General features: G+C 34.1%; 1 protein-coding gene across 1 annotated transcript in view; it reads right to left on the reverse strand.

Annotated features, from left to right (window-relative positions):
* The window catches only part of LOC117336101 (DNA-binding protein RFX6-like), a 52,337-nt gene extending 33,512 nt beyond the window's left edge, over nt 1–18,825 (reverse strand). The window contains exons 1-2 of the mRNA XM_033896482.1: nt 18,297–18,825; nt 6,980–7,163 (exon numbers count right to left, since the gene is read on the reverse strand). Of these exons, the coding sequence (XP_033752373.1) occupies nt 6,980–7,163; nt 18,297–18,465 (353 nt within the window). The 5' untranslated portion in view covers nt 18,466–18,825. The remainder of the gene's footprint in view (nt 1–6,979; nt 7,164–18,296) is intronic.
* Between the last annotated feature and the right edge of the window lie 634 nt (nt 18,826–19,459).

Consider the following 19,459-nt stretch of genomic DNA (forward strand, 5'->3'; position numbering starts at 1 on the left):
CAGAAAGAATTTGTTTTATAAATAAATATAAAACAACTACTCTGGTAAGTAATATTTCGTTAACTCGATATCAGCATTCGAGATAACCGACATTGAACTAGATTTTCTATAAAGAATTAATCAGAGCGTGACCTGGATACCACATCGATATATCCAAACTTTAGTCGACCAGTAATTCGACTTGATACCCGACGAAGCGTTGAGGCGTACATACAATGCCGAAAACTAGGACGATGATTTTGTAATATTAAATATGAAAGTGCTTGGTTATAGAATGTCTGAATGATTGACAGGTTTCAGTAGGTGGTAGGGTCGGTAGCGTACCGGTGGTAAATCAGTCCAGCAGTGTCTCCCGATAACATTGATAATAAATATCACTCGTGCACACTTGAAACCACAAGTATAGTTATTCCAACAGCAAAAACAAGAATACAAGTAACCAAAAGTTAAATAGTGGCGGTATGCTTCTCTGTTACAGTCAATACCTGTCCTTAGCGATCACCTGGCGATAATTTAAGTAAAAAGCTTTGGTGAGTACCTGTTTAAAGCGACCAAATAGCTACAGTAAAATACAGAGAATATCTTACATAGCGACAATCTGTCTATAGTTATACAGCGAAACACGCATTAGAGAATGCCTGTTCACACTGACCACCTTTTTGTAATTAGTTAAACTATCCTTACTGATTACCTGTTTATATCGACCACATGTGCAAAACTAGCGTGACATACACATAGGGAATACCTGTATATAGCGACCACATGTGTATAACTATAGTTTAAAACATCTTAGAGAATATCTGTTTATAGAATCACCAATTTCTGAGTGAATGCCTTTCTATGTGTTTGTAATTACATTTACAACAGATTATGTTTCCATTGACTACCTATTTATAATAAGAATAAAACCTGCCTTGCAAACTACCTGTTTAGATTTGTTGTCAACCCTGTCTCTAGCGACCGCCTGTTTATAACCAGAGTAAAACCTGACTCAGAGACCATGTGTCTTTACTACAGTAAACCACTGACGGAGAACATCTTAGTGTAACGATCATCTTTCCCTATAACAACAAAAAGACGAATCTAGAGAATACCTGTTTATAGCGACCACCTGTATAAAGCGCCTATTTGTATGATACTATGCCTCTGAGACTACCCATTTAAAACAAAGAGATTACATTGTCTTAAATACCATATGGCTGTAACTACAGTCAAAAAGACTCACAGATCACATGTCTTAGCAAACGTTAAAAATCACCTGTCCAATGTGACCAATGTCCACAAGTCAGATGCAGTACGTGTATTCAACATGTTGAGATAACTGTGGATAGTGACCATCTATACAATATCAGAGGGCGCTAGACATTACTTAGAAGTAAAATGAAGAACATAGAAAGTCAGTTTAAAATTTCACAAATGTCTCATTTTTGGAAAAAACCCATTTCGGATTACTTCAGAGATGAGAGTTTAATAGGAAGCTTTTATCCCGATGACTGGAGTGTGTCAGTGATTATATAACTACAGATCGACTTAGGAGAGAAATGGTAGAAATATTTCGGCCACCTACCTAGAGTGTGCTATAAGGGCTTCTGTTCAAGTTTGTTTACTATTTTAAATATTACACGTATCTCAAATTACTGTTTATATTTAAACAAAGACTGCGAGTGTCATGAAGGAATGAGATTTGTCCACAAAACTTGCCTGTTGTGTGAGTTGAGGGAATAGATAGGACAGGACCTCTCTAGATAAATGTATTAGCGTGTTTACTTGCAATCAAAGCGTGTGTAAAAGTAAATACTTCACAATCATCCTTCATTTTCTCTTCAAAATCAATTGACAGATCGGAAGGTACTTAATTGTATACTGCAAGTAATATCGTTTAACAATCTTGTCCTTGAAACGGGACAAAGGACGACAAAAATGACGAAAACAATGAAATAAAGTAATGTTATTGTACGCAGTGTATTTAACGTTTCTCCTCTTTGCATAAGGATTATGTCAAAACGGAATATACCAGTTTTAAGTGAAGCATCACGCTTTTTTATTGTTTTTTTTTTTGGCAGAAGTCACGCTGCACGTTAACGAAACATTTCAATAAAGACAAATTACAATTATACAAATATGTACGTAAGAGTTTTTTTTCGCTCTGTGCCATCTTGAGGTTGACTTGTTTTTCATTAAGTATGATTGATTCTAAAAACTCGTATTTTTATATAAATGCTTTTTATTCAGAAAGCACTTTAAATATTATTAATAGATTGCGTTGAAGGATTAAACAATTTTTTTTTAATTCACAAATAGTATTCTAGATTGCGGTGAAGGATTAAACAAGATTTTTTTTTAAAGTTCATAATACCATTCTTACACATTAACCGCTTACATGTAACACCATTTAAAGCAAGATCTCGATTTCTCACGTGACATAAATTATAATTTTGAGCGTGATTTGAACAAACTCATTTTAATAAGCCACCATCTTTCAATCTAATAGAACACGTTAGGCAAACGACCTTAAGCGCCATAACTGGTAGGAATTTTCGAACCTTCTCAATGCGCAATCAGAAGAACGAATGAACGATCATTTTAATATTTGAAGATTGTCATATAGTTAATCTTTTCTGTAAATTATTTTGTTAATTGAACTGCATCATAGAACAAACTTAAAAGTTGTGAGCGTCAATATATGAACAGAGTCTGGCATTTATCACCAGTCATAATGAAATGCAATACAGTTCCCCATATATTTTCCAGATTGTATTCCATACGAAAGAGAGAAAATGTTAAAAAAAACTTCAAGCCACTGTATAAATAAACTTCAAAACAGTTTCATAAGAAATGCTAACCCTGACGGAAATTTTAGTAAAATCCCCTACATCGATTTTCTACACACTACCTCCAAGAATTCAGAAATTATAAATCACATCAGAAATAATAATATGAAATACAAATTACCGATTAGTCAACACTAATATACGAAAATAAATCCGCCCTGTGTTTTACGACAGTGCCCACCTCAGCGCCGACAATACTACCCGTAGTGGATTGTACCTGTAATCTTATCGTTTGATCTTGGAACTCAAACAAAAGAAGTATCGATATTAAAACTATTCTTCTGTTCCTGCGAGTCTTCCGGTAATATTCTGACCGTTATAAATAAAATGGGACAACAAAGTTTATCTTAATATTAAAAAGATTTATGAAACGTTTACACTAGATATTTAATACGAATTCAGATGTAATTATAATTTATACATCTGCATTCGCTATCAAAACGGATTACTGTTTCAAAGCATATGCAAGTTTTTTTTAAACCTACAGGTTACAGATGATTTAGTGTTTGAAAACAAAATAATTCTTTGCCTTAGAAAGGATTTGTTAAATTTGCGAAGATTTATTGGGTGAAATTGACGATAAATATGGCGCTTAGTAGCATTATTACATCTGACTCATCATGATAAAATGCATGTTGATCGCCCGGGGGATCGTCGGGGTCCTAGTGGCGCTTGATGCAAACAAAATTAACGTTAATAAAAACGGGACACATAAGTCCGCGAAATCCTCCGCGGGCAGACTAAGCGCCGCGATTCCTACAGTCCGCATATAAACACCATATCTCATCGTCCTCCATTCAGAAAGTAGCTATAAAGTATAGATCCGTGAGAGTTATGTAGGAGAGGAATCTCAGTATTGGATCAGGTTTATCTGTCAAGGAAATAATTTAAGATCATTGATAGAAAGAAATTTTATCCACAGGAAGTCGAAGAATACACTAGTATGGCGACCAATTTACCGCGTCCGCATCCCTCCACTTGAAAAAGTAATCCAGTGTATTAGGTATGAGTATAGTTACAATAGATCAAGGGAAACGTCATTTCGAATCTTGGATTTATCTAATTCACTAATATCTACATGGAGAAAAACAACTTAGAACAAGTTAGCAAAACTAATTAGATCAAACTTCAAAATTATCTTTCATTTAAGTGAAAACCAAGAACAAATAGAGAGAGAATAAGGTAATGTTGATTCTAGACCCCAAAAAACTATAGAAAGTACAGAGTTCTAGGAACAAGTGTCGATAATATTTCAAATTTGATAATTTGGAGACATTTCAACTTATGACCTTCAGGTGACTTCTTGGCTGACCGTATGACGTAGGTCATGCAGTACGTCGTCGTGAGCAAGCACGCAGCCGCCATCGCTGGATCGCCTGTGTTCGAACATTATCTCAAATTCATGCTGACAGTTCAAGCACTGTTAGAAGTTATGTCGATAAGGTGATGATAAGCTATATACAAATCGCCCAGTGGCATTTCAGGCCTCGATATGACTGCTGAAAACGCCTGTTTTAAAATTTCCAACGTCATATTACTTGGATAATGTAATTATCCTTATAATCTGGGAGGGATGCGTGTTGGAGTAAAATAAGATTAATAGGGTCAAAATATTAAATATTGTGTGTATTTCCAGGATTCTGAAAGAATAGTTCAGTTCGGGTTCCCTGATCCTTCTTTCTTTTTTTTCAGGTATAAATATATTTACGATATTTTAATGTTATAAGATTTGGTAATTCCCGTCTTTTTTTTCTACGCTCCGACCCACTAATAATTCAATAATCAATTGTTGTTAAATATCGTTTGAACACATCTTGGTCATTGTAACCGCTAAGGAACACAAACATTTCGAAGACCTAAACTAATATAAACCTAGTCTGGCTTTCTTACGTTTGTCAGCAATACCAATTTGTGTTATAGGCTCATAACACCATTCTATTAATGATTCATTCCATGTTAGTTTTTCAGTAATTCTTATACGTGTTACAAGACTATAACAGCAATTGCTAAAGCAATCTTAGTAAAACAGCATGAGAATCTCAACTAGTCCCGAGTAAAGCATTACGTAAGTGTTACAGGTGTAGCGAGAGGAACCCGGGTCAGGCGGAGGGATACCTGGGGAGCTCCTCGAACAGGTGTGTAGTCAGCGAGTGCCAACCTGTCCGACTACATCTGGGCATTCAAAATGTCGACTGGCGACATATAGATATCTAACAACAAGTGGGTCCTTAATGGGAATGGAAGAATTGCTAACGCAACGCAAAGATCTTATATAAATATATATGCATATAATATAAGGTGTCATTATTCTTCATAAAGAATATATTATCGTGTCCTGACATAATTTAACGAGAACGAGGTTCGAGAGTACTTGTAGTGATATGAGTCGCCCAGGAATCACGACTGCATTTGTAATACTCCGAGTGCAGTAACAGCAGGAATCCACACATCAAACACGCCGTGTTGGTATGTGAGCAGCAGAACTGTTTTTAGTTCTTATCCTAGTAGATAAAGTCAACACATCAAGTGACTATTCTCTCTGGGATTCGGACAAAGTGTTTCTAAGTCTGACGAAATAATCTTACAAGAGACAGAGCGTACTGTTAAACCTACAGGAATGATAATATATGTCTAATTCAATACCCTGAGAATATGAACACACCCAGCTTGTCTGTCTCGTCATGTTAAAACGTCCTGAGTTAGATAACTTAACAATGGTCTTAACAAAACATGTTCTTTACAATACATTGTCTCACTAGTCAGCATTCTACAGAATGATGTATTGTCTTCAAACGTCTATCGAGTGACGATGTTGTTGTTCTTGTTAGTCAGTTTGCTGGTTATACTGACAGGCGTGTGGTGGAAAGTTCAGGATTTCAACAACAAAATTGATCCTTTTAAAACATAAATCGAATCATTGTTTATATCTAAATGACAAAAAATGTCTTCGCATGAGGTTGAGATGAACTTGCTTCTTGAAAGGTTGTGTAAGCTTTAGAGTGAGAAATATAACCCCTCAAAGGGGACCCTTCCTCGCTCGTCAGCACGACCGCGACCCTAACAGTCAAAGCCGGAATCCGAATCCCGCGTTCGTGTATGTTCTGCTAACTTTATACACATCCTGCCACTTCCGTTGGCGTAAGGACTCGCCTCAAGTGTTTCAATAATGTAAATTTAAATATTACATTTGTGTGATGTTATTGTTCATTTATGTCCCGTTTTTATCCCCTGTATAAATAAAAGAGTTCTGTGTTTGTAAACATGCCTTTCACAGTTTGAATTTAATACGTAAAGTTCGTGGGTTTTGAACAAAGTCTTTGTAAACTATTTTATGAATATTTGACTTGCGATAATGATCACGCAGCTGTACAGAGCTGATAATGAAAATCGTGAAACAAGAGTCGTGTGTTGATATATTGATTTTAAAGTTTACGTTAGCGATATTACAAAACCACTACAGACCCATACGGCTCGCCTACTGGAACATCGTCGCACCTTCACAAGCATAAACTGTTCAATACTATCAAACCAACAATGCACAGCCAATCCATACCCAGATACTGTGTGTAATTGATGTATGTCATACTTATAACTTCAGGAATGCAAAACTTGTCAATGGGCTAAGCTCACACATCATACACTAGAATCTAGTGAATGAATTTCATCCCATGCTTTTCTTTATCAATCATCATTCATGCAATTTTTCATGCTTTATTTATTTCAATCTTTTCTTGAATTGATTTAATTATTAATCTAATTAATCAAAATGTGATTTTGAAAAATTATTGTTATTTTGTTTAAACTATCTCTCATGTGATAAATTGTGTTTTTTTCCCCAGTGTGTTCGTTTGCTAACACTTAATATAGCGAACAATATCGCTAACAAAATGAAATAAAAAAGGAAACGTGTGCGTGTTGATAAAAGCCATTAATCTATTAATATAGATCAATCAATACAATATAATGGCTTCAGATGGACGTCATATCTTAGCCAAATTAAAAATAAATGTGTGAAAAAATAAATATGGAAATAAGGAAAACGATGCAGATATTATAAATGAAAGAAAGAAAGAAAGACAGAAAAAGAAAGAAAGAAAGAAAAAGAAAGAAAGAAAGAAAGAAAGAAAGAACACAATAATTGTACATACCATTTAAGCGTGAGAGCTGTCTGTTTTTTCTTGTCCCTCATGATCTGTGCAACAGTCTTCTTTTGAATCTGTTGCTCATCTGATGTGATGTCACCATTTCCTGTTTTCTCCTCTTCATCCAAAATGCTCTCGTCATCAGTAAATGCGGGACTATTCAGAGCAGGACTGTCTCCTCTGTTCGGTTCTGTTGAATGGAGATAAGGGGCAGATAAGTATTGGTTTATCGACATGACAGTACACTAAACTTATTTCGTTAACTGATGAATAAAAGATAGGGTATATTTGATTTTTACGGGAAAATTATATCTAAATTTTTGAATAGAACGACCGGTCAACATTAATTCGGATGCATTGTTCTCTGTTGTAAATATGGGCCATTGAATGGTTACATATACAGGTATTTCGGTAAACTATCTTTAAAACACAAGAAGTCTCTTAGTTAACATTAATTAAAACTGGATTCATTTTATATGTAAATATCACATGCATGTATATCTATGTAACTTCACATCAATAAAAGTTTAAATCATGCTTGTATTTAAATCAATAAAAGTGGAAAATTTAAGTACAGCACGTTAATCCGGTAAACGAGAATATTATATACACAGACATCTCTTTATCCGGACGGACACTCCGGACACCACCAATGAACCTGTATAAAGAGGAACCTCTTTGCCCTGGTCGATATCCTATATACTTGCCTTTTAAAATTCCATTATTCCATACATACATAATCCTTGTGCAAATAGGAATTACGTTACAACTCAACTCTAGTATCCTGATTATGAACCCTCCTAAGTCCGAACCTATGTAATGCTATATGCAAAGGAACCTTACTACTACGGACAGAAATAACTGTGTAAAATGAAACCTCATCAGTCCGGACCTAGAAAAGATCATGATATATATAACGGAGCCTTAGTAAATAGGATATAGACAGCCTTATATACAATAGAACCTCGTCAATCCGGACCTAGACGATAGTGTAAGAGGAACTATCGGTCGATAGACATGATTCTAACTCGTGTTTACAGTAGAAACCGTTGATTCCGAATTCAGACATAAAATTACACAAGGCAAATACGATACTCTGAATGATATATTCTTTCGAAATATAATACAATTGGTTTCCAGGAACATTTTCATTTAAATCTCGATTTAGAGCCTTCTGCTTAGATCATCGACCTCAAACATTGTCAGTAGTTAATAATGATGTTTTCAGATGCAAAGGAAATTTTGATACCTGTAATAAAATATGATGTTCATGGTGTTATAAACATAATAGCTCATACTTGATAAGTCAACGATAAAGTGCTTGAAAAGGTATTTGTTACTTTGATGATACATAAATCATGTTTGACAGATATTAATAATCATTTGCTTGTTAGCAATAGGAACAGAAACTTAACTAACCACAAATGAACAAGCGTAATGTACCAGGTGAGTGACCGTGTTCGAACCCCTTATCTCGATGTCACGTGACGAAATTTTCCTAACTGTCATATGATGCAACATAAGGAAATTTTAACAATTTTCTTTGAAAATTTTCATAACCACGCCACAAGGTCCCGTTTGTCTGAAATTTTCACAGGACGAAATAGCCTTGTTTCGCGTGAAGAGAGCGACCAACTCATAGCCCGACGATCCACTCATAGTCCAAGTACCCCATGACAAGGTTTCGAACTTGATAAAGGAATTTTGGAGACTTTCTTAGAAATCTCCAGCATATGAGGCTAGATTGAAGTCTTAGACACAGCATGATACGGAGATATCTTTATTTAAAACAGCATGCTAGAAATATTGGTGGTTTGAACACGGGTACTCATCTATTTTTTTTGGATCAGACAGGGACACCCACTTTTTTCTTGTCATAACAGACGGCTATGAAAGGTTAGATTAGGGGCCGAAACTTGTTTGCTGGGATCATCACTCCATCAAGAGTCATTGTCTTTATTTTAGATGAAGTCTCCGTGTAGTAGTGGGTGGCTATCACAATGAACATCAAACGCCGCTTGCTATCCAAGATCTTTCTTTATCAAGATTCTTAATCAAGGACAAAATCGTCTCCCACGACTTAAACCGCCACGAGTAGGGATCGAACGACACATCTCGGACCTTCATCTGATGTCTACCGACTGAGCTATCGCTTATAACTTTAATGTCGTGAAAAACAGTGGATATACAAAGGCTACACGTATATCGTGTCTCCATAACGTGACGCCATATCTTATCATTACTGAACTTAATTGGCATACATTAGGGTATATTAGTTAACTTGAATTATGTTTCCAATGAAATAATGAGAAGATGGTAAAAATTGCGTTACCATTTTTTAAAACAAAAATCAAATAAGTACATAATTATGTCAACTCGTTGGCTGGAAATATACAGGCAATGGCTTCTAACGTCAGGCTTGACTAAACATTTAAATAAATATAGCATAACAAATCCAAAAGATTAACGTAACTTCTTATATACAGCTTAAGTGGTCAAAGGGATTAACGTTATCTTGTGGCTAACTCCGCTGACCACCATTGACCACCGGTTATTAGGCCGACATCCTAGTAACAACACTTGGCTCCTTTACTAAACCGAGGGAGATATATTACATATTAATTAGGTTTATCTCGGAAACTATTGGTTTAAGAAACAAACCTAGATATATATTGGTAAATCGGGGATTACGTGATAAAACGCCATACTTGGTTGCGTGTTAGATTTTTTTTTTCTTTTAAAAAACAACAAACTTTATTGGTTTAATATGGACTTATTGTAGTGTTTATTTCTTTATTTACATGAAGTGGAAATTTATATGTAAGTACAAGATGTATAAAAAACTTCCCTGTTCAATACAGCTATCCTTCTTTTCCCTAGCTATGAAACTTAATTACCACTGTGATGTTTGCCAATAAAAATAAACGTATCTGTAGGAAGGAAGTTTTAGATGCTTTTTATCACATATTCAATAAATAAATGTAGAATCCCATTGCTAAACACAGTACAGTATGTTTAAATCTAATGCATATTTCAAATACAAATTTATATATTTCTAGTTATCTAACAGTTATTTTGCGTTGCCATCGTAGTGGGACTTGTGTCAGTCTCAGTTTGTAAGGGTTTCCCCTCATAGACAGTCAGGGTAATTATGAGGTAGGGTTTCTTTGTAGTAGTTGGTGACTACCTCCCTGGACAACATAAGGGAGGCCCGTCGCAGGCCATCCACAGCAATTAGGGTGTCTTATCCATGGACACAACCACGATAGCACTGACCGACCCGTTTCTCAGCTTCCCCAACCGACCCGGTTAGGGAGCGTCGAACCTCGTACCTCGGATCTTCATCTCTCCTCCAATCACTCCACCTCACCAACTTTATTCCAATCTAGCTTATTGTCTCCCCTTGATTTCACTCTCCAACCCCAGACTTTCCAACACTCCACTTCCCTCCCCTTATTTGTAATATTTCAGACCACCATTGAAATTGAAGACGTATTAATCGAAAGGAAAAGTATTTATTAAACATGTCGTGTTATTAAAGAAGTATTTAAATAAATTGTAACTTGTTTGATTTCTTCAGAAGCGATTTTTTTCACCATCGTCGGAAAACGAGACTGTCAAACGCCAGAGGTCCGTGTCCGGCCAGTATTTACACGACGCTCAGTTATAGACATTTTTTGAAACCCTTACGTTATACACTCTTCTGTACGTCTATAAAGTGGTTATTCGATAAAATTTCTACATCGCCTATATTTGATTATTCACGTGAATAGAACTATACCATACGATATAATATACCTTTTAACATTTTATTGTGAGTTTGGTGTATTTTCTTTCTGTGAATGTCCTTCTAATCTGGTGTTGATCGGCCCTAAATGACTTAAATGTTCGACGAGTCATATAAACAATACAGCAATATTTCGAAATAAGTTTGTAAATTCTGTAATTTTAACTAAGACTTTTCGGCATAGCCGTATAATTTTCTTTTGGCCCCGGATATGACGCGAAATGTGGCGTTACTGGTCAAGATGAAATATGTGATTGGTCAATGTAGCGGTAAATGCAAAATGCAGACATGCAGTTAAAGACGAAACAAAATTAAGATTGAATGCAAGCTGAATAAGTGGATGTATCTATTCAAATGACACATTAATAAAATCATATTCCTGATTCAAATGCAGTCTTATTATCACCAAAATTGATTCAAACCGATATGATTTTGTTATCCGTGCTGAAATGCATTTATGAATTAGTTCGTTAATTTATTTCACCAGCAGTTTTACATTATAACCGCCAGCATTAAAACTATGCCGTTTATTATAACTACAAAGTAAGGTAAAATGAAATTTGAATAAATTCTTTCAAAGTTTAAAGTGTAAAAAAGATTTTTGTCACACTGCCCAGCTCTCAAAATAAGACATATATTTGATAGGTTTGAAATCACATCCGAATTCATTTTCAGTGACAAGACAAATATTGTATATCTTACTGAAATAAAGACATTGAATTGGTCGTGTGTATACAATGTAGATACAAAACTTTGAAGTGACAGACGTAACCGACAGTGTTATTGTAGCGATTTCTTTTGACTCTGTCAAATCCCGTAGGTAAAAAGGGCTTCTTGTAGGCCATACCTACATCTCATCAAACACACCTTGTGAAATATTGTATAGTATTAGGTTATATTATGAAGGAAGAAATCCGAATTCCAACTGTAATATATCCGTCAATTAAATCAATGTCTATGTGGGTTTGCATTGTTATTCTCAAACTTATATCAAATATATCAAACGGATTTTATTATATTACATTTATGAAAGGAAGAACTTTTGATATTAAGTGAATTTCAAACCGACTGTTTACGATAGCGGCTAAAATATCAAGATAATTACTAAAGATTAATCGAACTACGTGTCGACAGCACATGCTTTATACAAGTTGAGTCCATGTTATTAGTATGCTTCGAATAAACCAACATCATGTTTACAGTTTTTTTATAACGTGAAAATTGATTTAAGAGTCACGATATATCGCTATTTACAGGGAAAACAATTGTGGTATAATATTGGTTATTGCTTAATTGTTTAAATATAAATTGTACTGACAGGTGTCACTTTTGTTGATAAACTGCAATTGTAATTAATTAAGGATTGTTTTATATAACGTTAATGATGCCGTCCTATTAATCAGATGTATCAAACAAATATATTTATGAGTAATATGGTTAATATTTACGACGTAACAGACAAGATCAGAGTAACAGAGAGACTAGCTATATAGGCTGTGTATTAGTCATAATATGACACGTACATTGGGTATAACTTAGCGCCCGTTCGACTACAGAAAGGGAATACTACAGTGGTATTGTATTGTATTGTATTGTATTGTATTGTATTGTATTGTATTGTATTGTATTGTATTGTATTGTATTGTATTGTATTGTATTGTATTGTATTGTATTGTATTGTATTGTATTGTATTGTATTGTATTGTATTGTATTGCATGCACATTGTATTGTATTGTATTGTATTGTATTGTATTGCATTGCATTGCATTGTATTGTATTGTATTGTATTGTATTGTATTGTATTGTATTGTATTGTCATTTACTAACCAACCATCATATTATGTCACAGGTTTAAATTTATAAACAATGAACATATAAATCTGTTATGATATGAAGCCAGTTACCGTTGTTAAACTCACAGGGGATTTACACGTTCTTATGACCCAAAATGAAATATCAAACTTCAGGTTCCGACCCCTAGATCACTTATAATAATTACATTCTGGGTTATATCAACGTGTCAAGCCCCTGTGTTTAGGTTCGCTTTTGTAATTGGTTGTATGTCTGTGAATGAAATTCATGATGGTTCCGAAACAGATGTTGTTTTTGAATTTTAATTCAAACAATAACACAAGTATTATCAGCTAAACAGTTTGTGTTACATTTGAGCAGTTGCACCAAATTAACTTTTTTATATTCTGAAGCTATTTAGTCCTTTTCGGTGATAGCATTGGTAAGGATGAACATTTGATTATGTTACCAAGGTGAGTGACTGAAATCGTGTAACGTTTCACCAGCAGCCATTGTTTACCTGTGTTTGTAGTGTCTAACAGGAAGGCTATAATAATCAATTTCTGACAGGTGCACGTGACGCGTGCTAGGGAATAATATTTGGTCAAATTGTACAGTTTATTTAAAAATCAGACCGAAATAGTAATCCTCTGTTTGCACTAACATGGAAAGGCTACATGTACTTTTAATTCTACAACATTGCTTCTTTTGAATAAGGGATACATATCCATTATCATTGAATTATTCACATGGTTTGTGTACTTTTGTTCTTGTTATTTTTTTCAAAACTATTTTGGAAAATAAAAGCGCATTTGAAATACGATTTAAAATTCGGAAAAAGCGGAAAAATAAGATATCAAGCATATATAAAAATCGATTCAACCGGAGAAATTAACGAATAATACAATACTATGAAATATGAAAATATCATAAATTGTTTATAATATGGCATGGACATTTTAAACACACAAACTAGCGAGTTGAGTGATTATATAGTGTTCCTGCTAGGAGGGGTGCTATTTATTTCGTTTCCACTATTTCGTCATTAAACAGACAAATGATACGCGTCTCACTTCTGATCAAGGTAATATTTGATATGGAAAAAAAAAAAAAAAAAACGATTTCCTTTTCTACTTGAGATGTTTTTTCTGCTGTTTGGGGCAAATAAAAAATCGTCAGTTAAGTTATGTATACATCTGCATTAATCTGAGCACTTCATCCTGCAAAACTACAAACTCCGGCCCTCAACCCGGGGCAGGAAATAAACTTCAGGCCGAGTATACCTCCCTTCCTCCTCCTCGTCAGTACCAAATATCGTACGATTTCCCCAACAGTTTGGTCTTAACCAGCCACCTGTTTGACAAAAGTGATAACCCGATTTCCTGGTGTGGTATAAAAACACGCGAGGACGAAACAAGGAATCATTTATATCGATAAAATAACTATACGAAAAGTGGCCGATTTTTTAATTGGATATTAAAACTATTGTTAGGATTATACATTTGATTTACATTAACACGTTTGAACAAAAATTAATTTCCTGAATTATAATAAAAATATTTACCCAAACAGAATGCTAACTATGTTTTAATCGTAAAATGTACAGGGATATTATTGTGACAGGTTTGTAAGTGTGAGATTGTGAATATTATAATATATAAAGAGAATATAATGGTAGCGGACGTAAAACCCTTTAAATAAATAAATAAATAATGAAATGGCTTTAAAAACAAAGCTAAAACGTAAACTATACTTATAAAAATGCCCTCAGATCGATTAATTGTTTTGATATTGGTGTTATGCATGATCAAACAACTGAATTTATTTTTGTTGATTTAATTTTAACCAATGATATTATTCCATATTTGAATCTTTATAAAGTTATTCATGTGAAACCTTAATACGAATAATACATAATTATTGATTTTATCAGGTAATATTTTTATTGGGATTTTTAATAAATTTCATTTGGTCGGTTAGGTGTAGATTGGAATGTTTTTTTCAGTGTTACAGATCGTCATATGGTCCAAGATCTTTGTAATATTTACACATATTTCACCAGTCTGTGTTAAACCTCAATAACCACAATGGCAGACCACAATCTTGTTTATAAAATAGACAGTTAATGACAATTTATGCAGCAGTTATATGGCAGTGTCATTTTGTGCTGATTTCCCGTTTTCAATGATGATATACATATTACTACCTAAGTCCTCATACTATGGGGGACATGCCATATAGATAATCCTCATTACAAAGGCTACGTCCATAAATATACTGTCAGATAGCCTATCGTTATAATGATTCATCTACTAATTATGGGATATTTTTATCGTTAGTGATATAAGTTCAGCATTTCAACAGAATTATATGATCTTGATAATGAAAAAGTTATATAACAATATGTCATGTCAGTATCTTATGTTAAAAAGGCTGTTCCATATACGTATCGGAATACCTGTTAATATATACAACTGTATCATATAATATTATATCGGAATACATATTTATATATATTATATGATATCATATCGGAATACATATTTATATATATATCATATCGGAATATATATTTATATATATATCATATATCACATAAGAATACCTGTTTACATATAATATCATACTGTTTATATATATTATATAATATCATAGCGGAATACCTGTTTATGGATATAATATCATAGCGGAATACCTGTTTATATAAATTATATAATATTATATAAGAATACCTATTTATATATATCATATAAAATCATATCGAAATACTTGTTTATAGATGTATTATCATATCGGAACATCTGTTTATATTTATCATATAATATTATATAAGAATAACTATTTATATATATGTTATAATATTATATCGGAATACCTGTTTATGGATATAATATCATATCGGAATACCTGTTTATATAAATTATATAATATTATATCGGAATACCTGTTTATATAAATTATATAATATTATATCGGAATACCTGTTTATATAAATTATATTATATTATATCGGAATACCTGTTTATATAAATTATATAATATTATATCGGAATACCTGTTTATATAAATTATATAATATTATATCGGAATACCTGTTTATATAAATTATATAATATTATATCGGAATACCTGTTCCTAAAGCCACCATCTGCTGATTACTGTCACTACATCCTTCCCTTTACACCTCTCAAAAAAACTCAGTACAGTATAAAAACACTGTCGTTTCGTAAAGAATACAAACCCACACATTAATATTTGTTTTGTACAGATTATTATCGTCAGTAATGTTTTATATAAACAGTTGCACCCGAGTCGCCACACAGACAGAGTATGTACATAGTTAGATTAGGTTGTAGTGTCGGGGTACGAATAGATAGCCGATCTCCTAGTCCTACTGTGAGCAATGACAAATCATTCTATCTTCCCTGCCGACATTTCAAAAACTTCAAATAATCTCGATCTTTCCACACTGCGGTCATCAACGTTTGTTTAGAAATCTCTCGCATACTCAACCGATAATATTGAATGTTGAGAATGAGCAAATCCTCGAAATATGATCAGAGAATATTTTAGAGTTTTATCTTAAATATCGAGAGTATTGTTATTACACATAAATTCCTATATAATTCCAACATTTTCTTATCAGTGCTATATCTGTTTGACTTCATCTGGGTCAAGATATCTCTAGTTAGGCTCCGACACGAACCGTAGTCCGGTGTTTTGTCCAAAACCACTGTCGGCGATGGGAGGATATTGTATGACTGTACGTTAGGGTGGGGTGGGGTGTGGTGTTTAGGGGCGGGGTCATACATATCTCCCACTATTTTAACCGTTTCCACGATATCCCAAACATGTACAAAACACCCAGTGTGTGTGTGTGTGTGTGTGTGTGTGTGTGTGTGTGTGTGTGTGTGTGTGTGTGTTTAAAAAAATCATGTCAGTTCAACAATATAGAGTGACTGATGAGTGATAAATTTTCTTCTATTCATCTTATGAGTACATAACCAGTTTCTATTTCATCTAAATCGGGGGAGACGCGTCATAGTAGAGATTGTGAAGGGGAAAACCACCCCCCCCCCCCCCCCCCCCCCCCCAAAAAAGAAAGAAAGAAAAAGAAAAGAAACAAATGATTGAAATTAGATACACAATGCAGGCTTATACAATTCAAACTCAGACTGGAACCAACGAAAGTATATGTAATGTCAAAATTATATTTATATTTCAACTTTTTGTTAGAATTGATTATGACACACATTTCGTTTCTTAAACATTTAATAAATATTCACCTTTATTCTTCCTATCACTAATAAGGACGTTGATAGCAAATATAAAAAAAAGGTTGAAACAGCGACAAATCAGCATGAAAAAGTAAACACTTAAAAAAGAATCTGTGATTGGCACAGAAGTAAATCTCGGCGGTTTGATTGTAATAAATAAATATTCGGGGGATTATGTAATAAGCAAATAAAATCCGGTTTTAGGTCGATAATTTATTGATTTATAGCAGTAATTAATTGAATTTTATAGCCTGTTTTTATGATGAGTGAGAACAGTAAACAATGGTAGATTTCTTAAAACAAACAAAATTGGTTTTTAAAAATCTGTAAAATATGACTTGGATTGCTCCACAAAATCTTAAATAAATATCGCCCCAAAAGTTGACTATAAAATCGTATTATATACCGATCCGGGTTTGTAATGGAGAGAGCCAATAGTGTATTATTATAGACGGAGTTGAAGCCGGGTTCCTAGGTTTCCGGGTACGACGGTCATGAGTTGGTAACTGGGTTTGGCAGATTGACTTTTTCGGAATGTCAGCTCGTGCCACACAAGTACACGGACGAATACACAATCGTAATGTTTATGTCCGGCCGTATGTTATTGTCACACACGTGTAACGCACGTGTAAATCTTTATTTGTTTAGGTGTTAAGAGGCACATCACCAAATACGGATATGGGTTAATTATTTATTTACACTCACTATACACACGACTGGTTTTTTTTTGTTGTATATGGAGCAACTTATAAGGACCGATTTTTTTAAATTTATAATTCGTGTATACGATTATATAATTACTGAATCCTTAAAACATTTATACTGTATATACACAAAACAAATCTTACTACCATTATGATTATTGTAATTAGAGTAACCTTATATGGTCATCGCTAAACTGGCGATTTCCTAACTTTGATTCGTGCAATAACATTTCACTTCCACACCATACATGAATATCCACCCTACATACATCTCAGACCAATCAAAATGATCTATTAATAAATTCCTATTATGTTCGAATATTTTGGATTGAGTGACACTTAAAAAGAGACGTTTGAAAGATATTAAAATCACATTGTCTATACGAAGGAAACGATTCATTGTTTGGGGATTTCTGCCGACGTGTACTATTGACATCTCATGCATCGTGAGCTTGAGAAAGTCAGTTGTGTTACTAGACGGGTACATTATTTACAATAGTCTTTAAAATATAAATACTAAACTTAGTATCAAAGAAGGAAATGCAGTCCTTCATTATCATTCCTATACATTCAAATATAACCACTGAAATGTTTCCGTATTCCAGATTTTATCATGCAAACGATAATTGAAACCTTAAATGTAGTCTACAGATCAAAATATAAGCGTTTATCTGTGTAATTTCAAATTCAAATTGATTTTATTCCCTTTATGGAGAACTTTCATCGTCAAATCCTTTTAAAACATGCTTCCGAGTGACCTTACCGTTTTTGACTCCTCGTTTCCGATATTTCCGGCGTTCGTCCGAACTAATATCCGGGGATGTACTACTGGTTTCTATGGACTCACGGTCCGTATCTATGCTACCCTCTCTGCACGTGATTTTCGCAGGAGTTTGCATCTCTAAGAAATCCTTGTCAGACGTACACGGCATATCCGTGTCCACTTTTGGTCAGTCCTGGGTAGCCACAGTTGTATGGTTTCTCTGTATTTACCTACGACAGAGTACCGTCCCGGACAGCTCACCAGATGGTCCTTGATAGTCGATATTATTTAGGTTATACCATATTTTTTATCAATACCTTCGTAAATCACAGGTATAACATCTAAAAAAAAACTCAGGTAAATGATGTATGGGCCGTCTCGCCCTGTTGGTATAATTCTACCTAGAGTACACAGTTGATTCACAGGTAAAACAAATCCAGGTAGGACAATATATGTGAAGAAAGATGAGGTTTCGGGTGGGCTTCCCCTTGCATTATCACAGACATATCTTTCTAATGGCTATCACTGATTTGTCGCCAATATTGATCCCCACGACGTCACACCACGTGACACACACTAACATAATGACCGATATGGAAAGATAAGAGTTTTAATAATAACTACCCGAGCGAGGTTGTTATCAGCTCATGAGTACCCGCCCCCTGCGATAACCATGATCGACAGTTTTGATGGGCGGTCAAACTGGCACAAAGAAATTTACCTGAACCTTACTTAGCGGTCAGCGGAATCGTGTTTACCTACATGGTTGAACAATGCAATTACGCAAATGCTATTATCAGAGACGTATATAACACATGTGATTGATTATATAACGTTTGGAAATGCACAAATTGAATCATCAAAAATAGGATAAAACGGAGATAAACAAAGAATTAAAATAAATGAAAGATAAAATATGAAAAATAAATTAAAGAAAATCACAGGTGCTGAAGTTATAAACAAAAGTCTTAATACGACAATCATAATAAATATATTGTTTAAAACGTATCGAAAAATAAAGGAAAACAAGAAATTCAAATTGTTAGTTACGTGTATCAGTGTATACAACAAACCGCTGTCTGGTCCAGTGTCGGGTACTGATGTTAAATCACCGTGTTACCAGTATAATGGTCAGACCCTTATCTGACCACTTACCTGTACAG

Source organism: Pecten maximus, chromosome 10 (assembly GCF_902652985.1).
Source record: "Pecten maximus chromosome 10, xPecMax1.1, whole genome shotgun sequence".
NCBI lineage: Eukaryota > Metazoa > Mollusca > Bivalvia > Pectinida > Pectinidae > Pecten > Pecten maximus.